Here is a 27,901-nt window from a genome sequence, read left to right on the forward strand (position 1 = left end):
ACTGTGAGGAGATAGCTGGGTGGCAGGGACAGGGGGAGAGACAGGGGCTTTTCTCTGCGGCCACCTGGAAAAAGCCATGTAAGATCAGTGGCTTTTCAAGACAGAAATACAGAAATAATTCGATTTTATAATACAGTCATCCAAATTTGTAACACAGCACAACTTATTCTGGAGAAATCTAAGAAGACTACGACACTGGAGTACAAGAGGGCAAACTTAAAGTTTCTGTAAAGTTTAAAGTGCGCACCGGAGCTTCATGGACACGCGCAGAAATCCCCAAACCGACTCCAAAAGAACAAACCCCCTCAAGTTGAGCACCAAGGATATCTCCAATCAGTTTTGATGTCAGGTGAAAGTGAAGTCAGACTGACGGAGGTTTTATCTTTAGCCAGGTAACGAACTTTTTAACTTTACTTTACAGATCGGTGCGTAATTGCGCAGCGGTGAGGCATGAGTGGAGGTCGCTTTGAATTTGATGACGGAGGAGCTTACTGCGGAGGCTGGGAGGGAGGCAAAGCCCACGGCCATGGTATCTGCACCGGACCCAAAGGCCAGGGCGAGTTCTCCGGCTCCTGGAACTACGGCTTCGAGGTGGTGGGGGTCTACACCTGGCCCAGCGGAAACACCTACGAGGGGTACTGGTCACAGGGGAAGCGTCACGGCCTGGGAGTAGAAACCAAAGGACACTGGATTTACAAAGGGGAATGGACTCATGGCTTCAAGGGGAGATATGGGATCCGGATCAGTGTGGGCAGTGGAGCGAAGTATGAAGGAACATGGAATAATGGGCTACAGGATGGATATGGAACAGAAACATATGCTGATGGAGGTGAGATTTACAAATTCAGACTTTTGATTTTTTATAGTGCAAATGAGGCAGTAGAGGAAGAAGTACTCTGATATTTCACTGGCATAAAACTATCAAAACAGTGTTAAAATACTCAGTTACAAGTATAACTCATTATTTCCCTTTGAGATGCAGTTTAGTTGTTGTATAAGTAGCATTACACGGAGATAAGCCTACTCAGGAAAAGTTCCTCAAAGTTGTTCTTTAAGTACAGTACTTGAGTAAAAGTACTTTGTTACACTGGAGCTCTTTATTAAATTCCTAAGATTGCAGCAGTAGTGTAAATACGCAACCTTTACTTAAGTAAAAGTAGCAATACTACTATGTAAAAATTACTTAATTTTCAGATAAAAGTCATAGCAGATTTATTTCCCTCTGAGGTATGGACTACATGTTTACTATAGACATGGAAAATATGAAAATACTCAAGTACAAGTTACTTGTACTTTAAGCACAGTACTCAAGTAAATGTACATTGTTACACTGGAGCTCTGCAGTAAATATGATTATACCAGTGGTGGGAGAAGTACTCAGATCCTTAAGTAACAATGGGCCCACAAAAATATTTTTAAAAAAAATACTTTACTCACAAATACAAATTCTGAACTTAAAGTTTCATTAAACTTAATGTACAAAAGCATCAAATTATACTTTAAGTGGCAAAAAAGGAGGTTAAAGTGGAGCAGCTTTTAATCATTTTAGTTGCTGGGAAATTTGATTTAAAAAAAAAAGATCAAATGCTTTTATCCAATAATAATAATCAAATTGCGTTATAGATTGTTGGTTTAGCTAGTGATTTCAACCCAACGGATTAATACCATTTTACCTTATTTTATAAAATAAGATCATCTTAATTAAATAAGTACACAAGTATCTTAAAATGTTCCTGAGTATTTGAGTGAATGTACTTTGCTACACTGACGCTCTGCAGTAAATATGACTACACCAGTGCTAGAGGAAGTACCTAGATCCTTTGTTTAAAAGTAGCAACAGGCCCACCAAACTGTAAAAACAAGTACAAGCTCTGCATTCAAAAATAAATTTAACTAAAGTACAAAAGCATCAAAATATACTTAAAGTGCCAAAAGTGATGGTTAAGGCCGAGCAAATTTAAATCACCTCATGTGCAGCTGGGAAGTTTAATCTAAAAATCTTTTTCTACCACTAAATGTGGAAATGTGAAAGCACATTAATAATGCAGCTAAAGATCTCTGCAAAAGTAGGGGAAGCATTTAAATAAAGTGGTAACATTATTATAGGCAAAAAATAAAGTTTCAAAGAAAAAAGTACTCTTAATTCAGAGAAAAATTACACTTCATTCAGTCATTACCCGTATTATTGACGCAATAATGTATACCATATATATATTGTTCTTAAATTGAGTTTAAAGGACAGGGCAACTTTTTTAGGATAACTGAATCAAAAACCCCACAAGCTAAGTGTGGCCACACGGTCCATCGCACCAAGTTCATAGCAGGCAAGGTGGAGACAAATCAGCTCATGATGCCTGTCTGTAACCGGAAGAAAATATCACCCTGCTGCTGTCAGTCAAAAAGTGTTTAAAGCTCGCTGGAAATCAAATCCTACAGGAATCTTTCCACTTTGTTAAACTACACCAACATCAACAACGCCAGAAGACGTATGCAGAACTTTAACTGAAGTAAAAGTCGAAATACTGACCTCAAAGAAATTTAAAACAGTGTTTTTAGTTGGACAAACTTTATATCAGTTGAAACTTGAGACCAGTTTTTAGATTTAATTATGTTCAACAAGGCAGTCTAGGGGGAAAGGAGATGCGCAGGTGCAAGAGAGATTCTCAGTCTGATTGCTTTTTTTTTTGTCAATATCGTAGAAAAGTAAATGTCTATGGTGTGATAACCGTCAGCTTTCATACCACGGTATACCTTGAAACTGTTATTTCCCTGCAACCCTAAAATGTACTGAAAGTATTGAAATAAAAAACATTAATTATGTAGAAAAATGTTCCCTCGATAGATACATACATAGATAGATAGATAGACAGATAGATTTGTGTATATACTGTATATATACACACTCTTGTGTAGTTAAATCTATTATAAATACTCAAAAAAAACTACTTGTAACTATAGCAATTATTTAACCTTGGAAGTAAGTGGGTCAGATAAAAAAAGTGGAGTAAAATGTCCAATATTTCCATCTGAAATGTTGTGGACCAGAAGCATCAAGTAGCAAAAAATAAAAGTACAAGTGCCCCAAAACTTTTCTTTAAACAAAATATTTACATAAATGAACACACTTTGATAAAGAAACTGTTAACAGGCCAGAATTGTATGTGTAAACTTCAGATTTATATCTCAAATTAAGTAACAAAAACTCCCAAACATGTTACATAAGGTTGACTACTCTTTGGGAGCTTCTGGTGCGTTTATCTCCCACCAGCTCATCCATTCGACTATGTAGAGGAAACTAAATAAGTTAGACAAATAAAAGCGATTGTGGTGATCTCTGCTTGTACAATAGAGGTGGGAAACCCTCCTTGACAGCTGACTCATCAGCTTTGAAGCCCAGTCTGGTGGAAGTTGCTGTGGGGGATGTGATAGCACCAGATGTCAGGATGTAATAATAGCCCACGAGCCCCATGCCCTCCTGGCCTCACGGGCTGAGGCCTAGCTGTCACTATAATCCACACTCATGTCAATTATAGCATGAGACCGGACCTCAAGATGACTTGTCAGTGAGAGCATTAATGAACTTTCACACTAAAGATACCCGTGACATTCTGACAGAAATAATAGGACGGGTAGTTTTATATGGAGTGATCTATTTTGGTTCCACGCCATGTTTCAGAGTCTGCAGCCGCGCTAGCAGCTCTGTGAGGCTGTTGGGATTAATGTTAGCATGCTAAAATGCTCACAATGGCCATGGTTACATGTTAACGTTAAGCAGGTATAATGCTTACCAGGTGCAACACCTTAGTTTAGCATGTTAGGATGCTACAGGGTTCCTATGATTATGAAATTCCTAAAAATGTTTTCCAGGCCTGTAAATGGTTTGGAATTAACAGAATGTTTTTTATTATACATTGTTTTGGCTATTGTTTAAAATATGTATATAAAAATCCCCAAACATGTCTGATGTTACATGAAATACATTAGTTTTATTACTCATTTAAAATCTAGTGCTGTGCTGCATGACTGTGATACATATAGATCAAGCCAGTATTGCATCATTGCTAAGACTTTATCCGCATTAGGGGGAGAGAAACAAGCAATCACATAAGGAGAGAAAAGGGTAAATACCATGAGGTATATCTATACATATGCTTCATTCATGTGATGTCAGGAGGTCATAGTTGGGAAGTCATATTTCTAAATTTGTTGTGTTCGTGTGCTTAGAGGTCGTAAAGTGGGAACAACATGAAAACTACCAAGAAGATGGGCTGCATTTTAATGTTAAAAGCATTTAAATAAGGTGTGGATAGCTTTTTCCAGTTTATTATTTAATCTAGGTCACTCTACATGAACAGCAGTTAACATTAATAACATATTACACTTATCAAGATTTGATATTTAATATGTGAATTTTAAACAAAGTTTTTTTACCATTGACCAAACATTGACTATTGCCTGTCATGTTTATGCATTTATGACATCAAGTCGGCAACTCGTATTATAAAGTACTGTTGATATCAATGCTCAGTGTAGTCGCCTGGCATGCTTTATAGTTCAAAGTTTGCTCACTTGTTACAGCTGATGGATGCAATGATAAATGATAAACGTAAATGACAGCTGCAAGAGCAAAATAATGATATATATTATATTTTACTGTCTATTGTTGACACTGTTTTCATGCTTTCCACAATTTCTGCTGCCCTGAGACATCACGCAAACGTCACAACTCGTGTATCATCGAAATTTCCCAATTTTACACTCGTAATTACATCTTACAATTGGAGGGCCTTTCATGTGCTTGTAACTCAAAAATATGTTAAATAAGATATTTGAGAGGAGCACATGAAGGCAGCAGTAGATGTTCTGATGAGAAATACCCGGATACTGTGTTGGGTCAAGTCATAACTGAGATATTTCAGTCTGGACCAAAGTGAGGAAAAAACAACCAACAAACATGTGAAAGTTGCCTTTGACGTTTGGTCTGTGCTGCAAGTTGAAATTAATTCCGTTTTTTGATGTTTGCAGGTACTTTCCAGGGTCAGTTCACAGGTGGGATGCGGCACGGCTATGGAGTCCGTCAAAGTGTCCCTTATGGCATGGCAGCAGTTGTCCGCTCCCCTCTCCGTACCTCCCTGACCTCCCTTCGCAGCGAGCATAGTAATGGCACCGTCTTGCAGCAAGACATCCCCGTCATCACCACCACCAACGCCTCAGGTGAGGAGACACCCGTCGCCACCCCTACCCAGCTGGGACCGTCCCGCGGAGGCTTCGCCCTCACGCTCCAGGTGGACCCAGAGGCTGTGAAACCCAAGAAGAAGGGCCTGTTTCGCAGGAGCTCCCTGCTGGGTAAGCTGAAGAAATCCGACTCAAGCACCTCACTGTCCAGCCAGAAGAGCAAGATCAGCTTCCTGAGGACTGAATCGGCTCTCAGCTCCAACGCCAGCGACACCAACTCTACCATCAGCATCGGGGACGAGAGCCTGGCTGGAGCCGAGGACTTCCCCCCAGTGGAGGCCGACATTGATGCGACCACCACAGAGGTCTACATGGGCGAGTGGAAGAACGACAAGCGCTCAGGATATGGAATAAGCGAAAGGTCCAGCGGGCTTAAGTACGAGGGCGAGTGGCTGAACAACCAGAGACACGGCTACGGCTGCACCACCTTTGCCGAGGGTGGGAAGGAGGAGGGCAAGTACATGAACAACATGCTGGTGAAGGCCATGAAGAAGAGGGTGATCCAGCTGAAGGGAACCAAGATCAAGCAGAAGGTGGAGCGGGCGGTGGAGGGCGCTCAGAGGGCTGCAGCCATCGCCAAGCAAAAGGCAGAGATCGCTGCTTCAAGGTAAGAAAAGATGATAAAGTGATGATTCTCCCTATCTCTCTTTCATCTCGTTTATCACGGTTCGTATGAAAAACCTGAATCCAATTTTCAAATAGAAATTTCCAAGCCTGAAAAGGTTTTGGAAAAGTAATAGAAACCTGTTTTATAAACCTTTAACAACACATGATGTGTTCAAGGTGTGAAATTTGAAAATTCAACAATAATGTCTGTTGTTATAGTTTCTGGCTTTGATAAATATTGTAATTTTGGAGATTTTTTTTAATAAATCATGCACAGGTTTGGAAGGCTTTTTTTTTTCAAAGAAAAAAAATCACCAAAAATTTGTAAAGAAAAAAAAGCCAAAATGTTTTCTTCAAAAATCACCAAAGAAGTTAATGAAAAATCATCAAAAAAAATGCAAGAAAAAAATGCCAAAATGATTTTGAAAAAAAATTAAGAAATTCATAGTGAAATAAAAAAACAGCCATTTAAAGTTGTATGCCCCTAGTAAGTAAGTAAAAAACCCTTTTCAGTGCTTAAATAATTATTTGTCATGCCTCCCCCTTTTTGCACCGGCCCCTCACTTCTCATAAATAAATAAACAGTCCCTAAGTTATATTTAATCAACCATTTGTTTTAAAAATGATATATATTATGAAAGCTGTTAAATAGTAATTGAAAAAGAGAATTTATGGTCTTAAAATGTGCCTCAAAGTCTCAGATATTCATTGATAAAAATGTGTCTGAACTCTGTTATTAGGGAAATATTTGTAAGAGTTTACTCTCGTCTGAGTTTGTACCACTCATGCATTAGTCACAGTGCTAAAGAGCCCCTGACAAGTCATAGGGGGAATTTTTCCATAACCTCTTTTGTGTTTCCTCACAATGACTTTTTCATCCCCGTGATTCATAGAATTACTTTGTTTATTCAGTCCAGTTATAATACACTGCAGGAGGGCTCTGCAGATAGAACTACACAAAAGACAGTCGGTGTTACATGATGCATTCATTGCTCATTACTCCTTTCAAAAGGCCAACAGTTTACAGCCACTGGCTATGAGGTGCAGCTGCTCTGTCTGGCTGGGGTGGATAAAGCTGTGGCTGTGGTTTTGCTCAGAGTACGGTTGCACTTGTGGTCGAATTACAGCTACAGAATCATCCCATGGCTGTAGTCATCATCACAGCTAGTCTGTCTAAATTGGCCTCATACAAGAAAACTACATGATTATACAGCTCTCAGCCTCTTCCTGCGAATCAGGGGGAACATTAAGTATTTCAGAAATAAACCTTTTCTGACCATTTAGGGCCTCTGTGCAGCGTTAAGCACCTGTTCTCTCTAAAAAAATAATTACCTTGTTATCTCTGAAAACCCAAAAGCTCATTCAACACTTACAGCTGTTGTTTCCAGAGTACTCAAAGACTCTATATCCATCTGGGTGAAATAAATGTGTGCATCACGCTGAGAAAGATTTTTACTTGTCTCTAGAGTTACATTTTTTCCCGTCCAAACAAAGATAGTAACTGAATGAAACAGAATCTTAACCCTTTGAAACCTGGAACAACATCAGCTATATGACCCCTTGAAAACAGAGCAAATTTGATTGGTTTCTTTTGAAAACATGGGGGGGAAAAAGGTATTGGCCATTATAGCAAGAAATGTCCCACAAATTAGTCAGTCAGTCATTTTCTGTAACCGCTTGTCCTCGTAAGGGTCGCGGCTGGAGCCAATCCCAGCTGTCATCGGGCAGAAGGCGGGGTACACCCTGGACAGTTCGCCAGACCATTGTAGGGCTGACACATATAGACCAACAACCATACCCACCTAAGGGCAATTTAGAGTCACCAAATAACCTGACCCGCATGTCTTTGGACTGTGGGAGGAAGCCAGAGACCCCGGAGAGAACCCACACAGACACGGGGAGAACATGCAAACTCCGCACAGAAGGGCCCCCGCCTGGACCAAACCCCGTACCAACTGGGATTCAAACCAGGGACCCTCTTGCTGTGAGGCAACAGTGATAACCACAAAGCCACCGTGCCGCCCAACATAGCCGCCCAACTGTTGGTTCAAAAAATAAACTCAATGAAAGTAGAAAGTAATTGATTTTGATTGATTTTGAAAAGCGCATTTTGTGTGCAGAGCAATACAAGTATGTGTAATATTAAATCAGGCCCAAAGGGTTAAATGCCACATTGTAGTTAAGAAATAATGAACACAGTGGCTAAAGTGACTGTTAAGAGTCACAGTTCGAACCACAGATTTCATATTTTGCTCTGATTAACAAAATGTTCAAACCCAACATTGTGTTTCATAATAAATCCAGTACAAGTTGCTTGAATGTTACTAACTTGTGATGCAAACTTTCTTTTGTCTCACTTTAGTTTTTGCAATGATTGCATCACTTGCAAAGACTTTTCTCCCTCTGTCTCTGTTGCTAAACTGTGTAAAGTGTCAGAGCACACGGCGACATTACATCAACTAAGACTGGATTAACTTTCAGAGCAGCACTGTCCCAAGTGGCAGCCTTAACAGTTAAAATAGTTGAACAGAACAACTCTGGGCACAAAAGAGAGGCTCATAAAAACAGACTAATGAAACAGTACAAATGAACGGCAATATGTACCTCCCATTCTGTTTCTTTCTTTGTAAATATTACAAAATAAAACCAATTTTAATAGAAATGCTCTTGATAATTATTAGCCTTTGTGATCAGAGATTCAAAAGAGCCAGTGTTTATAATTAATTTTAACAATTCCACAAGATTCCTTGCATCAGTTTGAGAGAGACTTTTGCATTTCATGTTCATATTTTAGCTCAGCACTTCTAGAGTGGCCTAGGATTTTGCCTTTGATGGCAATACTGACCTTAGATATTAAATTGAGCAAGAGAGTGTGATTATTTTTGGTGTCTGAGCTCATGAAGCTTCAATAGTTTTATTAGTTGCATTTTTTATTTGTGTCTTTGCTTGATTAAACAGATATATTTTTTTCATAAAACTGTCACGCAGGTGTTAGCGCGAGACAAGAAGGGAAAGGACCAATGTTTTTGTGGGGGGGGTTCAAAGTGAAAGTATATATAGGCTTACAGGCAGAGAGGCACCCGCAGGGTCAGGTATCAGGGGTCAGGTTCAGGTACAGGATCAGGATCAGGATATGATGGCTCCAAAGCAAAGGCACAAACCAGCACAGAAACTTTGACAATCTGGCAGGGAACAAGTGGAAATGGGCTGCTTCTATACTGCAGACTAACGAGGGAAATGGGGAACAGGTGAGGAGGTAGATGGGGAAGGTCAGGTGATGGGAAATTTGGAAATTGGTTACTACAGAGCAGATGAGATAAAGTGGAAGCAGGTGAGCAGTTAATGAAAGTGCCTGGGGAAAGGGGAACCTGGCTGGAAGAACAGAGATGCAGAATGTGATTTAAATTCTGGCTTAACCCTTTGAAAAATAAGCAAATTGGTTTGATTTCTTAAAAAACATGAGGACAAAGCAATGTGCAGCATAGAAACGAGCAAAAAGTTACAAGAAAGTGTCCCAAAAATAAGAAAAAAAGAAAAAGATATTTTTAAAAAAAACAACCCAAAAACAATACATTTTTTCTGTATGTGAGGAAAAAGGACACTTAGTCAATGTCACAGCAGTTTATTAAACACATTTTGATCCTGCTTGGATCTGCGACAGGTCGAATGTTTGAAAAGCTGAAACCACGCCTATATTTATACATAGTGCAAATAAATTACACAGAAAATGCAGAGAAAAAATACATCGGAAAAGAAAAACAGTGATGTCATGGCCATCGCACAAAATACCAAACATATCTCAGTTGATAAAAACATTTTTCAACAACTTTCAACTTTTTTTTCTACGACGTAATTTTGTCTGTCACCTGAAATGTGAGCATAAAAACTTTTTTGCAATAATTTTTTTTTTTTTTTTTTTTCAAAATTGACTTTTTGTATTCACAATTTTAATTTGTGCAATTTGAGGGTTAATGGAAACCTAATGCCAGTTTTTAATCTTTTAAAAGTTGCCACTATAACCTTAGACAAAATGAAATTAATCATCTTTAAACCTCTTTCTAATCACAGTGCATTCTTAATTAATTTGTATCAAATAAACCCATCAACCTGCGAGGAAACTTGTTATTTTAATGTAGCACATTGTTAATATGTGTACACAGCTACCTTCAGTTTGTCTGTGACCGTACAAGGCTGCGTCGTGTTTTGGTCCACAGTCGTCTTCAGCACCTGAAATGAGCTCAGTGTTTACAGCAGTGAGACTCGCGCTGATGGACTGCAGAGCCCTGTCCCAGCAGCAGATAGAAATCTAAATATTGTACTCGCCAAGGATAAGCAGTATATAAGAGTTATGGGCCAGTGTTTGTTGAATCTGTGCTTTAAATTCACCTACAGCAAATCCACAGGCGCCTGCAGAGCAGAGAGAGGAAGCTGTGTATTTATGTAGGACTGCTCTCAGAAACACCTTGGTGGCCTCAATAAACCAAACACAAACTTATCAGAAACTCCAAACTGCTGCAGGAAACTAGGTACATTTACTCAAGAACAGCATTTAAGGAATTATTATAAAGTACATTTAGTTTACTTTCATTTAAAACTTAAGCTCCACTGCATTTCAAAAGTATTGAACTTTTTATTCCACTAAAGTTGGAAAAATTTTTTGAGAAATTTTGTGACCTAGCCACCTGATGGAAACAGTCGAGCCAAAAACAGCATTTTTACAGCGAAACAGAACATGAAAATATGTTTCTGTTAACAGTTGAGGTGAGAAATAGCCAGTGCAATAACAGGATCTTGACTTATATTTGATCAGCGCTGCGTAATTTGACAGTTTGGCTGCAGCTCACAAGCAGCGATTGACATGATCGACAGCTCCTCGGCTCTGATTGGCTGTTTTCTTTTAGCCGCTGGAGATTCTTGTAAATGCCATTAGAAGAACATTAAGAAGATGAAGAAAAAGTCATCAAATTTGTACTTTAGAAATGTGCAGATACCTTGTGTATCTTTAAAGGATGTGGATACTTTTGCTACCGCAGTAACTAAACACCAGCTACTCTGAAGCGTTCCTGCACGTTGAACTGAAATCTGTTTATTATACAAGCAGTGGAGACATGACACATCTGTTCCTGGCAGTGGTTTCCTCTCTCCATGATCCTTTGGCAGTGAAGTCGTCAGTTAAAAATACATGAACAACCTGTGCGCCGCATGGGATGCCAGACCTCTTCAAGTCCAGCTCACTGAGCGTTCGCTGGTATTCAGACACTCTGTGGACATTGTTCTGTTGTGTGGGCCGGCTGAAGGAGGACCTGTGTGGCAGGACGGGGTGTAAATGACGCACACACACACACTCAGGGGCCCCGTGGTCACAGAGGAGCCCTGACTAAATATGGGCAGGCGCACTCTTGCTGTATCACAATCACAGGGGAATGCAACAGCTGATTATCCCCCCTCCCCGGCCTCTAGACCCCAACTTTCCTGCCTCGTCACAGACACACACCCAGACCGCTCTGTGCGTTTGTCTGCATGTCACGCTACCACTTCACTTTACTCCTGGCCTGTTTAAGCCAAATGGTTCGTAGCTCTGCTTGAAAACAGCAGTCTGATTTAGTTTCTGTCACCCACTGTACGCTTTAGCTCTGCTGCTCGCCGGCAACACTCAGAGATCACAGATCTCCGTCCATCTTGCGTCAGCAGTGGTGTCAGATGGTCGCACGGATATAAATATGACACAGCTCATAAGCAAGTGCTTGGGTATAAAGGGTTAGCGTGTAAATGTACCACACCTAGCTTTAGTTGTGCGGCTTGGATTTCATACTGTACTGCTGATACGAGCATTTTGTGCGTTGCATTTGTAAATAAAGTCCTCAGCTCAGGACTATTGATGAGATCTCTGTAGAGTCCAGTTAAGGACATTTACTCAAGCAGGCACGATTTTAAAGTACTTCACTTGAGTAATTCCATTTTATTTTTTTACTCAAATATATTCTTTGACAACTTCAGTTACTTTTCAGTGCAAATCCAAGATATAAAACAATCTAATTTCAAAGTTAAGAGTTTATTGATGAAATATATAAACTACGTGGCAGTATACACTCAGTGGCCACTTTATCAGATACACATGTACAATCTGCCTGGAAAACATCTTTGTGAAGCGTGTAATGTTCAGGTTGTGTTGATATGTTCCTAAATGTGTTCATTTATTTAGTTATTGAGTTCGTAGTTAAAGGTGGTGTTGTACAATAACAGTATTACATGTAGATGTGTTTCTAATGTTTTTCTTCTTTCCATTTCACACCACGCAGTGTGACGCATCATAAAAACAGACCTTGAGACAAACCATTTGTATTAAACTGAACAGCTGTACCTAAAAAAGTGGCCACTGAATCAAGGGCCCATTCTACATTATAAGATTTACTTTTACATAATATTTTTAAAGTAGATTATTATTGCATTGAAGCAATATTTTAAAGTAAAGAGTAATGTAATTATTTAAATCACTTCATCAAAGTAACTTATTAAAACTTCTGAGTACTCTTGTGAAAATGTTTTAAACGCTGCAGTAAAGCTGAAAATGTTCGGAAGTAGTCGATGCCAAAAGAAGACATGCGAAAGACGCAAAGCAACAGAATGACTGTTGGTTTCTTTTTTACTGAAAAGAATATTTTTGGCTGTAACTCCTTTAACCCTTTAAAACCTGAGCAAATTTCATTTCTTTTAAAAACATGGGAAGAAGGCAGTGAGCAACAAATATATGTATGTGTGATTGAATTGAATCAACCTCTGAATGTCACATACATCTTTAAGTTGTATTACTGCTGCTTTGTGTGTGTGTGTGTGTGTGTGTGTGTGTGTGTGTGTGTGTGTGTGTGTAGGTACTCCAGTGCTTCCCCTCAACCAAACATGACATTTGACACTGTGACCTAAATACCCTTTATGCTTTTAGTGCGGCCTTAAGGAGACGCTTGTTGTACTCTGAGGAGTGACGAGACGTCAGCTGTAGGAAGAAACTGCCTCCAAAGCTGTGAACAATTGTGCACCTTAAATCTTAATTTAGGGCCGGAGCAAAATGAAGAAGTGTTTCTTCAAATAGCTGCTGGTGTTTTCCATTTGTTTTTTGTCACGCTGCAGTTGCCCTGAAGGCTGCTGATGGCAAGATATTCTGTCATTCTGGCATGTGTCACTTTATCTCTGTGGAGGGTCCTATTCAACCGAACGCGTGTGTGTGTGAGAGACAGAGGGAGCGTGAAAGAGTGATTTGGTGTCTATAAAAAGACGACTAAATGTTTCCGACAATAATCAAATCGCTTTGTGAAAATACAACTAAATCAAGAGCTAATTGCAAACTCATTATTGCAGCATTGCTAAGAGGTTGCATAAGGAATACCTTTAAAAGAAGTCAGATATTTAACTTGTACAGCAATGACAGTGTAGAAATAATCTGTTACAAGTGATTGCCAGGCACTCAAAAAAGTACAAAAGTATCAGCAACAAAATATACTTAAAGTACAAAAACTGAAAGTAATCACTATGCAGAAATGCCCATTTCAGAAAAATATGTATGGTAATATTGAATAATAATTATTGACACATTAATAAAGCAGCAAACCCCTGTTTACTATAAGATAAAGTGGAGTGAATGAGTGAATGAAGGCATGCTACTTTTGTGAGTGTTGCAATCAACCTGTAGATGGTGCAGCTGTGTTTTCATGCACTGTTTGTACATTTTTATATGAAATTTAATGCACCAAGTTTCGTACATATCCTATGGTATCATGAGCGAGTAATTTGTGTTTAAGCCACATTTTTGGAAAGGCTGCAATCACATGAGCACTGCACCGGCGGGAGTAAGGAAGATAGCCGTTGTGTTCAGAATAGTGTGAACTTTGAGTGAACTTTAACTCATTTTAAGGTATTTCAGCACCATGTTTATTTTCCAAAAGCTACCTAAAATAACTTTACATTGGCTACGTAACTTTACGTTAAGTGCTTAATGGGCCACTATTTAAAACGGGATCATACGAACAATTGTATGAGGATTTGTTGACCTCTGTCAGCACTGTTTCCTTTGTTAATGCTGTACATGCTGTTTGCACAGTTAGTGGCAAGCACCGTTAGCTGCTAGCTGCTGGCTCCGCCATCTAGATGTTGCGAGCCGCGTTCAGGCAATCTCAGTTTAAACTTTTGAAATCTGAGCATATTGGCTTGATTTCTTTCAAAACATGGAAGGAAGGTCATGAGCAACTTAACAAGAATGACCCATAATTCTGCAAAAAAATAGTAAAAGACTCAAGAAAATTACCTGAAGCAAAAACAGAAAATAAAAAAGTTAAAAAATAAAAAACAAGGAAATGACCTAAGAAAATAAAAAGAAATTCAATTGTAACATAATTTTAAATATAAAGTTACAATACTAAAGTTTTCTGGACATTTTTCCCTTTTTTGATAATAATAATTTTCTCTCTCTCTCTCTCTCTCTCTCTCTCTCTCTCTCCTTTAAACAAATTTTCAGGTCATTTTTCTGTCACCCTTTGCTATTTTCTTGCAATTTGCAGACAATTTCTTGCAAAGTTACTCATGCCCCTCTTTTTCCATGTTCCATGTTTGACTCAAAAGATGACTTGATTCTGATATCTATCCAGGCTTCAAAGGGTTAAAGTCATTACTTGACTCCAGAGAAGTGTTTGCTTATTTGATTTTATCTGGATTTCTGGCAGTTTTCACAGTTATATTGTACTATGTTCTAACACCTGTTTGAATGTTTGTATTCAGTAAATTAAGCTTTTTTTAAAGCTTGTACAGCAGTTAGTTTCTATTATATTACATTACATTAGGAATCAACAGCTGAACAGCTTTTCTGTGTTCAGGTGGGAATTATCAGTCAAAACAATACCACATTGGCATTGCCATCTACCATGTTATTAGCTATACATAATTTTAGTAAGTGATCACAGTGGAGGGTACCATGCTGCACTGCTGGCCCTCAGTACTCAGCTGCTTTTTAGTTCCTGGTTGCACTGGTTGTCTGCAGCATCGACTACATTTGGATAACTTGACCGGTTATTTTAGGGTTTAATCTGTTTTTCCTTTGCAGTGCAATACAGGGGTGAGCTTCTACTCCACTCTCAAGGACATTTGTGGTGAGCACCATTAAAGTCTAAGGTTTCTGCACATTTATGGTGCTGAGAGTTGCGTGAGACTGATGCTGCATTCATGTGATGTCTGAAGGTCGTAGTTTACGAGTTGGGAAGTCATTTCTTCTGACTTCATTGTGTTAATTTACTTTGAGGTCTTAAAGTGGGAACAACATGAAAGCCACAAAGAAGATAGGTTGAATTTTAATGCTGAGAGCATTTAAGTAAGATGTTTATAGCTGTTTATTGACATTTTTATATATTATTTCATTTTTTTTATATATTTTATATATTATATTTTCATATTCATTCTAGGTCACTCTGCATGAACAGCAGCTAACATTAATACCATGTCACACTTTACATGTGGTCAAAAATTGATATTTAATATGTGAATTAATTATAGAAAAAGTTTCTTAACATTGACTTTTACGGAAACTTGTGTTATAAAAATTAAGTTGTTTATGCTTTCTAGTTAAAAGTTTGCATAGATGCATATACTAAAATGTGCAACTACTAAAAGTAAATAATGGCTACTAGGAACAAAATAACAAAATCTAATTTTTTACCGTCAGTTGTCGACACTGTTTACATGCTTTCTGCCATTTCTGCTGCCCTGAAACGTCACGCACTTTGGACGCCCTCTAAACACTATATGAGGGCAGTTTTTGTGCCGTTCACAATGACATAGAGACATGCCCAAGACTTTAGACATGACACCCAAAAAAAGTTGTAAGACGAAAAATAACTTCTGCAGCAATTATTGATGTATTAAAAGTAAAAGTACCCATGCAAAAATGTTCAAATAAATTTAATAAATTAAAAATAATTTAAAGGAAAAGCAGCTACCCCTCATACATACATTACATATGAAAAGCTGGAACCATTAAACCTTTTTTTGCATGAAAATGACTAACACGTTTATAAAAATAGTTGCCAGTTAATTTTCTAAATAATTAACTAGTTGTTTTAGCTGCACTTGTGTACTTTCATATAGTTTGTGCGCAAAAACATTAATATGAAAAGTAGTTATCTAATAATGTAAGTGGAGTTAAAAGTACAGCATTTCCCTCTGAAGTGTAGTGGAGTAGAAGTGGAAAGTGCCATGAGAATAAAGTATTCAAGGTGATAATGTGAAAGTTTCTCAGATTTGCACTTCAGTACAGTATTTGAGTAAATTTACTTAAATTCCAGCACTAGTCAGTAGAGCGACGCACAGAAAATGAAATTACAGTCACTGTAATCAACGGGCCACATTTAGTAGTATTTTTTCAGCACTGAAATGTAACAATACAATCATTATAATTACTCTAAAACATAATTTAAATTTGATTAAATGCATTTTTAAATGCTCTTCAAATGTAAAACTTATTTTTCCTTAAGCTGCACAGCAATTTGTGACCTGTGAAAATTAGATGTTTTTCTTTTAAGTTCGTAAAAGTGCTTTTGTCTTTTTGTAAAGTTTTCTCTTAACTGAGAGAGGAGCAAAAATAGGAAAATGAATGAATCCCAAAAAATTAAGGGCACCAACAAAACAAGAACAAATCCTGGATATGAGCAAAAAGAAAAGAAAATTTGTCCGAAAATCGTTTCTCGCAGGATGTCTATTGTTTGTTATGGTCTTTTCACATGATTTATTTACAGTAAGAAAAAGATATAATAACTCCAGCTTTATCCTTCAGGATCCATGTTTCAGTAGTATGATATTTTGTAAAGTAGACATTCAGAACTACATGATACCCTCTTCATAAGTGGTGGTCTGCCAAATTAAATAGTATATTCCTAAAGTGTGCGTGTTGGGATTGGTACCACAAAGCTTGTTGCTAAAAAGCAGCTGTTGTTATTATAGATCTACATTTACTGACAGATTTCAGTGTAATTATAAACGTGAGATTTGAGGGTGTCGCGGTTCCTGGATGAGGACAGAGGTGCTGACGGTGTGTGGACAGGTGGAGCTCATCTGTCTCAAACAGGGAGCCTCAGGAGTCTCTAATTGTTCCAGCGGGAAGCACCTTCCCCGCAGAGTCTTAAAGTGGACCGAGGAGCTATTTTCAGCTCAGTGTAGAGTTACAGTATGTCAAGTATCCACAGAGTAATCACAATCAGTAATTCTCCCAGTTAATGTGCAGCAGCAGCCTTCAACACTCTTAATGCAGATGTCTGGTTTTTAGCCAGTCAGTCCACAACTTTGGCCCACACTGAAATATCCAAACAGTTTTAGACGGGTGGAAATGAAATTTAGAGCAGATATTCGTGATTTCACACAGATGAAACCATCTGACTTTGGTGATGCCCTGACTTTTCCTAAACCGCCACCGGCAGGTCAACTGTTTCTAAAAAGTTGAATATTTCTACTTCTATTAGATGGATTTTTTATAATGTTTTGGCACAAAGTGTTGAAGAAATTGACACAAATATATGTCCCCCTCTGGGTCAGTTGTAATAATGTTGGTGATGCCCTTCCTTTTCATTTAGAGCCACTGTCGGGTCAAAATTTTAGTTTGTCTGCATGATAATACCTGCAAAATTGACACTCCCGCACCCATATGGGCAGACTGTGAGACAATGAGCCCCACGGCACAGACATGCAAAGGTCCCCACCACCCCTCCTACAAGGAGCAAGACACAGACTTTGTGGTGTTTTCATGTAACTTTTGTTATGCATCTTTTTGTGGGTCTGTGTTTATTAGAGGTATTTTTTTTTTGTTGTTTTGTGTCTCTTTGTGGTTATTTTGAGTCTATTCAAGGACATTTTATGTTTTTTTTGTTGATTTGTGTCTCTTTGTGGTCATTTTGTGTCCTTTTTGTTGTTTTGTGTCGCTTTGTGGTCTTTTTGTGTCTCATAGAGGTAGACCCTCTTTGTCATGTCACTATGTTTTTTAGATGACAAAAAACACAAAAAATAATTATTTTCAATAAACTACATGTAAAGTAGATTTTGTTTTCTTTTAATCATCACTGCGTTGGATGTGACTTGATTTACAGCAACACTGACTGTGACAGTGCACCTGGTGGAAACAGCATGTATTTTCTCTACATGCCTCTAAAATGACATAATCAGTTGCAAAATAGTAAAAATGACAAATTTCAAGGCAAAAGCCTAGAATGACACTCAGAAATAATACAACACATGTTTTATGCTTTGATGGCTGTGGCATTTTTGGCACTAAACAGGATGCATGTAACAATTTGAAAATGCAAAAAGATCCGGGCAATTAACAAAGTAACAAGGGGTTAGACTGAGGCTCAACCCAAAAATATAGGCAGCACTGAAAATCTAGATCAAAGTCACAAGGCCGATATGAAACACTGGAAAGCTGAGCCACGGTGCACAAAGATTATCTGGCAGAGAGTGAAAGTAGAGAGAGTAGATATACCAGGGAACTAACGAGGACCAGGAGAGAGATGATCAGCAGGTGGAGTGAATCTGCTGACGAGACGGCAGGCAGTGGTCTGAAATGGCTTGATTTCTTTTAAAGGCATCGGAGGAGGGTGACGAGCAAAGAAATGACCCAAAAATTCAGCAAGAAAATAGTAAAAAGGAAATTAGAAAAGAATAAAAAGAAAGAAAATTACCTTAAAAAAGATAAAATAAAATAAATTACTTTTTTTTCTTTTCTGTAGCATAATTTTAAAATGTATAAAATCCAGAGAATTCTTCATATAGTGTCTGGAGATTTTTCCCTCATTTCTGATAATATCTAATAATCCCACCCGACTCATTTTCAGATCATTTCCTTTTCACCTTTTACTCTTTTTTTGCAGTTTAAAGGTCATTTAATGCCAAGTTGCTCATTGTGTTTTTTTCTCTTGTTTGTGTTTGTGTGTGTGTGTGTGTGTGTGTGCGCGCGCGTGCGTGCATGCGTGTGTGTAAGAAATGATACCAGTTTTCACAGATTTCAGAAGTTTAGATTCTAATGAAAGGCGTCTAAATGAAAATGGCGTCTAAAGAAAACTGATTTCTATTCAGGTGTTAAAGTCTTAGAACAGAATATACAAACAAACCATTAAAAAAATGACAGCCTACATACACAAAGAGTAATCAAAAATCCTCATTCTTGAACTGTTGGTCACAACTAATCTGAAGCTGTATCTTTATGCATATGCATATTATTATTATGCATCACTCGAGTGACTTCTCTGTCTCACAGAAATATGTGTGATGATGGAGCCTTCAGTAACTCACCATAACTGCCATAACTTTTATCGGGGTGGCGATAAAAGCGTAATTTATTTCTGTTGCAGCCCAACAGCAGAAAAGGACACTCTCTCTATAGCTAATAATACTAATGAGCCGTATGACCTGCAGCCGTCCACCCCTCATTGAATACTATAAACAATCTCCCAGTCTGCGGCGGTATTTTTGGTTAAAGTATTTGGCGTCATGTTTAAGGGTTCGTATTCAAGGTCCATACTTTGATTAAGAAGGTCAAGATCAAAGTGCATTTAAATATACATAAATATACCACATCATCACCAGCAATACTTTACAACACATTGTCAGACCCTCCTGGCAGAGATACTTTGGCATTTTGGATGGTATTTTTGTTAGAAGTAACACCCAAACGTTTAGTCATGCACATTATTTCACAATATTGTATTAGTCAAGATCTGGAGCCCATTCCTAAATTATTAACCACCAATTATTTACATGCTGCTGCTACATGTAGCTCTCGCTCTCCCTTTTTCATAGGCCCTTTTTAAAAAAAGTAAATCAGATATAAATCTCAGGCATTAAGTTATTTCTATTTTTATTTCTTTATTTATTTTATTATTAATTATTTAACAACACTGTCACTTTATTGTACGCTGTTGGCCTGATTCACAAGTTTCGCTCTTTTCATGTGTCAACATGTGCAGAATGACAATGAAATGAACCTTGGACCTTGAGCCTTGAGCCTTGAGCCTTGAACTCAAACAAACTCACACAAGGTCAATATCCTTCAGAGTGGAAGCAAACTATACCCAGCGCCACGTGAGATCTCCTAATACTTCCTGATAATTGTTGATGGATAACATCATTAATCTGCAGATTTCCTCCTCTGATCACTCTCTGGGTGGGTCTATAAATCCAGTCTATATATGAAGTCATCAGGGTCCCCATTTAACAACAGCTAAACAACATCAAAACATCTGTTTGCAAACCCTCACACACCTTGTGAAGTATAATCCAAGTCTCATCTTTCCTGTCATACGCTCAAAACCTTCAACCAGCTAAACTAAGAGAGTAAAACTTCTTCAGAGCCAGACTCCACTGACAAAAACAATCATTTTACATCTCTGAACACGGGAACTGCTGCTCTGACACTACCTCCATCTCTTAGTGTGTTTGCATAATTGTGTGACTCTGCTTAATCCGAAATCAACCCGAAAACCTTAAACTAACCTTTTAAAACACTAAATAAACTAAAAATTCAAGGCAGAGGAAGACCAGCAGCTCTCGTGTTCAATGTGGTAAAAAAACTGTTTTTGTCAGTGGAGTCTGGCTTTGAACAGAGCCATCCTGTTTGTGAACAATGTTGCGATGTAGTTTTAAAATCACTCCTTCCTGATTGTAACTTATGCCGCTAACATGAAAATAAAACACCTGAATGATTGTTGAAGTGCCTGTGATTGATAAATCCTGTTGCATCTGATCCTTCTGCAGGACGACTCATTCGAAGGCCAAGTCAGAGGCAGCCGAACAGGCCGCTCAGGCCTCCAACAGAGAGTCCTGCATCGCCAGACTGGTGGCCAAAGAACTCTCCCCATCCTTCTACCAGCCAGGTCAGTGTGAAGAAAACTGCAGAAATGGATAATAACATAAGAAAGTAATGCCTTTATAGCTAACCTCACATCATTTTTCTTGTGCTGCTTTTAGAAACCTTTCACAAGCATTTAAACCTTTGAACCCTGATCAGATTGGTGCAATTTCTTTCAAAAACATGGGGAAAAAGGCAATGAGCAACTTTGCAGGAAATTGGTAGATTTAAAAGATTATTTTTACAAAATGTCCAGAGAACTATATATTTATAATTATCATAATTATATGTTTAAAATTATTTTGCAGATTTAAAAAAAGACATATTTTTTAAGCTTTTTTCAGGTCATTTCAGCTTCCTTAGTGATTTAAAACTATACTCTAAATAAATACACATATATGCAAACACCCACATACCCAAAATCGAATATCTAACATCTTTCATAATTATTTACAGAAAAAATAGGAAGATAAACTAGGAAAAAATAAATATTAAGAAAACAAATAAACACCTGGAGACTGTGAAACCTCATCTTTATCACTGTACCGCGTAAAATTCATATTTTTTTATCATTTTAAACTGGTTTATGGTTGGACATTGTTTTAGCTCCAAACTGTTGTTTAGCTTCACTCACAGATTACTTTCACTTTTTAAAATTAAGTTTATTTTAATGCTTATAGTAAAACATTTTATGTATGACGTTCACCTGTAACAGAGTATTTCTTCCAGCATTAAAAGCACAGATGTGGTTTGTAATGTTTCCCTGCGCATACATCCAGCCTGCGCGAGCCGATCCTCGGCTGAGGCTCAGCACGAGGGTAGCCGCATTTGAATGTCTAAAAAAGGAACATCTTATTGGGTCGAAGGGATCATATCAGTTTCATTGCGAGTCTGGCGACACTCACACGTTCACACAAAAGCACAGCAGCCATTTAGGAGCCTGTTGCTATTTTTCTCTGGCTTTCTACCTCAGCAGACAGAAAGTCATCCAGCTTTCTGTGTGGCTGCACGAATCGTCTCAGACTATTAACGAGACACGGACGAAGCCTGGCTGAGTCCGGCTGTGCATTCCTTCGTGAACGATCTCTCACCAAGGAGACAACAACACAGATATACAGTGTCAGCGTGAGCTGGTGTGTGTGTGTGTGTGTGTGTGTACTGGGAAAAAAACAACACGTTAGTCTCACGGACGAGTGTGGCGATATTAACCCTCAGAGCCCGCTTCAATATTACACGCTCATACCGCTCTGCACTCAAAATGCCTTCCCAAAATGAGGTTCTAAAAATATTATACATTAATATGATTTTCTACTGTCACTGAGTTTATTTTTTAACCAGCATCACTCCTAATCATAAATAGCAAATATTCATTAATTTTCAGAATTTTAACCCTTTTAATTTCAGGTTTTTGTCATGATGCCACTGTTTTTAGATGAAAATAAAACAAAAAAAGAATTAGTTTTAATATACTACATGCAAAGTAGACTTTAAAAAAAAATGATCTCAGCCAAGGATACGTCAGTGATTAGCAGCAACACAGCTGCTGCAGGTTTGATTCCAACCCAGGCCCTTTGCTGCACGTCACCCTCCCCCTCTCTCCCGCTTTCACGCTCAGTCTATCGATTAAAGGCTAAAAAAACCCAAAAATAAAACATAAAACATCAGCGAGCCGCCGTTTCTCCAGATGTGAAACATGCCTGACGAGCGCAGTAGTCCAGGCGTGATGATATAAAAGCATGTATGACTTTTTTTCTGTCATTAAATATATAAACGTCGATACTCAGTGAATGATCCTAATGTACTGGTTGAACTGGTGTCCCACAGGTCCTGAGTATCTGAAGAAGAGAGTGTTACATGAGGCCGCAGAGGGAAGTGAGAACACAGACACCGTCATGCATGAGCCGCTGCTCGCCGAGGAGGAGCCCCTGCCCACGCCACCCGAAAGCCCACTCATGAATGAACTGGACAGCCTCATGCCGGGCTCGTCCCCCGGCCGCACCCCCTCCCCCAGCCCGGGCATCTTCGCCAAGGAGGACCCCAAACTCCTCAGTCCAGGGAGCTGGAACGAAGACAAAACCATCAAAGGTGGAGGCAGTAAACCCAACAGCAGGCCCAATAGTCGCCCCACTACCCCGTCAACTTCCGTTTCTGCTCCCGCCTTGGCCGCACCTGAGGGCGGAGCGGCCCCCGCCAGTCGTGGCCCCTCACGCAACCCCAGCCGTCAGAGCAACAAGAACGAGCAGGGCTCTGACCTGGAGATCAAGCCACTGCAGAAGTTTGACTCCGAGACGAAAGCTCCAGAAGTCTCTCCTGCACCCGCTGCCCCTGTAAGGAATAGCCTCATCTCTATGGATGAAGAAGAAGCACCGCGCCCCACCTCAAAAGTGTCCTCTAAAGCTGTCACCCCTGAGCCTAAAACCATCGAGGTCAAAACCGAAAGAGCTCCATCCGTCCACGAACGAGCGCCATCCGTCTCTGAGAACAAAGTAGAGTCCAGGGAGGTCAACCGGCCGTCCAGCAAAGCAGAGACAAAGCCATTACTGAAACGGCAACCCAGCCCAGCTCCGTCTCCCAAACCTGCACCCAGTCCCGAAACCAAACCAGAACCAAAGAAAATCGAAGCCAAACCCATCGTGGCCAAACCGGCATCGAAGGTGGAGCCCAAAGCAGAAGTCAGACTGAGGGCCATGGTGTCGAGTCCGAGTCATGAGGTGACTGCAGAGTCTCTGGAGCTGGAGGTGAGACCGCAAAAACAAACACGGACTCACATTTAGCTATTTTTTAGCATGTTGGCAGCGCAGCTATCGGGTCGACAGTGTCGGTCTGTCAGTCGGTCCGTCACTTTGGTCCAAATATCTCGACAACTATTCAACATGTTGCCATTTACTACAAACCTTCATGATTCGTTCATAATTGTTCATGACGGATCCTTCAGACTATGATGATACCCACCCAGTACCACCATGAGGTTCACACGAGGCGGGTTTCCATTACAAATTTGCACAAAACTGAAAACTTGACTGTGTTTCCACTGAGTGACGTTATGTGCGGCAAAATAATCTTGGTTTATATTCTGTCAGCTCTGCCTCGTTTTACCGTTTGACCAGATTTTGGTCTGATTTTGAGAGAAAGAGCGAGAGAGATGCAGGTTTATTCTACAAGGTGTGAAAGTGAATTAACTGACCTCACGCTCTTTTCTTTAAAGGGCCCAAACACCATCATGATCTGCATGGTCATCCTGCTCAACATCGGCCTGGCCATTCTCTTCGTACACATTTTGTCATGAGACATCGTCCAACACCTCAGGTAATAAACATCATGACAAACGTCAAAACCTGCAGGGAAAAAAAAGTAAAATATACAAATTTTAGTGAAGTCCAACGAAAGACAGATTCTTGTTAAATTTACAGATCTTTCAAATTTCAAATAGCAAAAATCATTTCTAAGGCTAAAAATAATATACTACCAGGAATATTCAAACATCGTTCAGTGATCGAGAGGTGAGGATACGATGTAATTTAATCTCAAACTAATAGTGTTCGTGCCACCAGTTTTAATGTGAAGCTAAAACAATTTCCAACTTTACATCAGTTTAAAATCACTTTAAAAAACATGATTTTCAGGATGTACTTAATACTTGGTACTTGGTTACTTAATATTTATTTTTCAGAGTTTATCGTCCTCCTTTTTTCTGTAAATCATAATGTAAATGGTAGATGTTTGTTTTTGGGGACGTGGGTGTATGCTTATATGTTTAATTAACCCTTTGGGACCTGGGAAAATTGGTTTGACTTCTATTAATGACACGGGAAAAAAGCAAGAAGTAACTTAACAAAACTTGGTTAAAAAAAAGTAAGAAATAATTCAGAATTTACGAGAAAATTACATGAAAATAAGCAACAAAAGAAAAGTAAAAAAAAACAAACAAGAAAATTACCTCCAAAAATTCTTAAATTCATTTTAAAAATATATGTTTTTTTTCTTTCTTTAACATAATTTGTCATATTTTTTCTGGACTTTTCTGGATTTTTTTTCTAACATGCAGAATGAAATTAAAATACTTCAGTAAAGCCTCAAAATTGTACTGAAGTACAGCATTTGAGTAAATGTACTTACATTCCACCAGTGTCTGTTTGTATTGATTCCATATTTGTTAGATTAAATTAAATTTTATTAGATTATTTTAGATTAGATTAGATGGACTTTATTAATCCTGATTTTTTGTCTGTCTGCTTGTTTGCGTAATCTTTTCTGCATTTTCTTTTTTACATGTTTGAATTAAATCAAAATTAAAAATGTGTTTTTGCTGCAGGTCACCAGCAGCGTTGGAGAGAGACGGCCGGCCTCCTCCTCAGTCAGGACCAGAGACAACCAACGACCGCTGAGGAGACGACGCCGCCTCACGCGGACCGCCGCAGCCCCTCTGAAGGTTTTTGGCCGCTGTGATGCTCCTCTCTTTCCAGAGGTTTGACAAACTGAAGGACATGAAAACAGATTCAGAGCGTCCGAGTAGGATTGTGTTTGTATGTGAAAGTCGGGGGCTGGATGGGAGAGTACGTCCTCGGTGCTCACACTGGAGAAGCAGCGCTCGACAAGTCTCAGTTTAACTTTGCCACAGTGTGTCACAAGTGTGTCAGAAAATAAAAAGGCTTTAAACTCGATCCTTAATCGGCACGCTCTGGCTGATCAGACGATCTCAGTAGATAAATACACTTAGTCACAAGTTTGTTTTATGAAGGAATGGCTGATTATTCTCTCCACTTTGCCTTAAACTTGATTATTGAGACACAAATTTGACTGCAGCAGACGTGTGAAAGATTTAGGAGTGTCATCATTTTTAATCATCTGTAATGTCCGATGTGTGTTGAAAAAAAAAAAAAAAAGCTGCAGCAGATTCATTAATAATCCGACGTTACTGTAAAGCCAGTTTTTCATCTTGTTGCTCTTCTTAAGACTCCAAAGCATCCAGAGTATTTTTGGCTAACTGCATTTGAGACTGGGGTGTACTACACTGTGAAACTTTCTACTTTCACTGGGATTTATATGCATTTATTGACATTCTGCTGCTTTAAGTTTGGGAACTGCTAACCAAATAAATAGAGAAGGACAATAGGAAGCTTTTGTATGTTCCTGTGGTGTTTGTCAGGCGGTTTTAAACGTCTATGTTTTGCAATAGAATGAGCAGAAAGGAAACTTGGATTTATCTTATTTAAAACAATCACTGTATGTTGTTGTAAAGTTTCTAAATCTACAGATTTGGCAGCAGGAGGTGTTTAGGCTGGTGTGTTTGCCTGTGAAATCCGTCCACTCTCTTCCACACTGCTTTATATTCAGGGCCTGTCGTTGCTTTAGAGCCAAAATACAAGTTCGACTTTTGTACGCATGAGGGCACTTTGTGCGTATGTGTCTGTATTTTTTTGTACCGTTTTTTGAAGTGCACGTCTTTTCAGCATTCGAAATATTCTGCTGTAGGATTTTTGTCGGAGGCAAACCTAAATTTATTTATTTCCCAAAAAGGAGTCAGATTACCTCGCGACTGTGAGATGGAGAAAAAAATACATAAAAATGTTCCAAACTCCATGTCTTACACTGAGAAGAGCGCTCTCTAGAACATTTCTACCCATCCTTTAGCTAAAATAGGTCTTGCTTTTGAGTTTGCAAATGAACACAGACCGCTGGTTGTGCGTTTTCATGGAAAAGAGGAAAAAAAGTTAACATATTTGGATTACATTTTTGCCCCAAAGTTAGTTCTTAATCTAATAAAATGCATTAATTAATAGCAGAAGAGTCGGATGAGCTCGATGGTAAGTGCAATAAAACTTCATGTAGGTCAGTGTAATGTAGGAGCCGTTTTGTTTTGTCTGTTTTAGTGCGTTTAATGAAATCAAATAACATTGCTGAAATTGAAGAAATGCATTTCTGTAGCCAAACCTGGTCAAAATCACAAAGATGAAAACAAAAAAATAAAAAAACTTTTACAACACTTGTGAACGTGTTATGTTTTGGTTAGTCGGGGCCGTGCACGGACATTTTTGGGAACAAATGAAAAAAAAAAAGTAACCTGTTAAAATAAATAAAGTTAGGCCTCGACTTTTGGTAATATTAAGTGTTTCTTGACCTTCTCAAAGAAAAAACGATTCTGCTCCTCCCTATTTTTACTCTAAATTTCTAAATTTATTACCAGATTATCGTTCATTATCCAGTCTGGTAACAGCAGAACTAAGTATTTTTAAACACCACCTGTCTGCCAGAATGGGACGCCCCCCATCCCTCCCTGGGCCACAGTGAATACCGCACCCTATTTTAAACCAGAGCGGGGTTAGGCCTCAGTTCTTCTCACGTAAAGCACAAATCACACCTTAAATTGGGAAATGTGACAATCGCAATCGTATGCTTAGAACAGCTGATGCCAAAAACGGTGTTTAGTTGTCAAATAACTTGCAACAAAATCTGAATTAGAGCAGTTTGCCATTTCAGCCTCGTGTGGAGCTCAGCATCTGTTAAACATCACTGCCCCCCAGTGACTAACGTGAGCAAAATCACGTCTACAGTCGAAACAATTTCAATCAAAGGTACGGTTATACGTGACAGAGAATTTAAAAACCTTTTGGAACCTCAGCAAAATGCCTTTTTTTTTTTATATATAAACACAGGAAGGAAATGAGCAACTAAAAAAAAGGCCAAAAACTAGAAAAAAGTACAAGAAAATTAAAAAAAAAATAAAGTAAAAAAAAATCTGGGAAGGGGGCTTAAGAATTATAATTTGTGACATAATCATAATTATGTAATTATATTTCTCCCTAGCATTTATCAGGTTTCCTCAAGAAATTTTTCCCCATAACATTTTGAAAATTTCTTAAATCTACTTAATTTTCTACTTGCTATATTTAGAACATTTATACTCAAGTTGCTCATTAACTTTTTACTTTTCTTCAAGAGTTCAAACCAAATTTGCTCAGGGTTCAAAGGTTTAAAAACTTGTGAAAGGCATCTAAACACAGCACAAGAGTGATGTCGCTCCACGTTTCAAAGAATTAAAAAGAAAGGAGAAAAAAAAGATTTTGGTCAATTAACAGTTTTATTTATTTGACATGAATCAAAAAGGTACAGATCTGTGATCAGTAAAGTGGAATGCATGCCTGTTTAATACTCCTCTCCTTCATCATCATCCTCTCCCAGACTCTCTGCTCC

At 38.7% G+C, this 27,901-nt stretch overlaps 2 protein-coding genes across 2 annotated transcripts in view; both read left to right on the top strand.

Annotated features, from left to right (window-relative positions):
* On the top strand, positions 1 to 26,693 carry jph2 (junctophilin 2). Its single transcript, XM_042491345.1, has 6 exons — positions 1 to 829; positions 5,026 to 5,842; positions 20,617 to 20,735; positions 22,535 to 23,448; positions 23,916 to 24,016; positions 25,023 to 26,693. The coding sequence occupies exons 1-5, from the start codon at positions 451 to 453 to the stop codon at positions 23,994 to 23,996; spliced, it is 2,310 nt and encodes a 769-aa protein (XP_042347279.1). The 5' UTR covers positions 1 to 450; the 3' UTR covers positions 23,997 to 24,016; positions 25,023 to 26,693.
* Positions 25,256 to 27,901, top strand: part of ccnt1 (cyclin T1) — a 7,462-nt gene continuing 4,816 nt past the window's right edge. The window contains exon 1 of the mRNA XM_042491092.1: positions 25,256 to 25,338. Within this exon, the coding sequence (XP_042347026.1) occupies positions 25,256 to 25,338 (83 nt within the window). The remainder of the gene's footprint in view (positions 25,339 to 27,901) is intronic.

This window comes from Plectropomus leopardus, chromosome 8 (genome assembly GCF_008729295.1).
Source record: "Plectropomus leopardus isolate mb chromosome 8, YSFRI_Pleo_2.0, whole genome shotgun sequence".
Lineage (NCBI taxonomy): Eukaryota > Metazoa > Chordata > Actinopteri > Perciformes > Serranidae > Plectropomus > Plectropomus leopardus.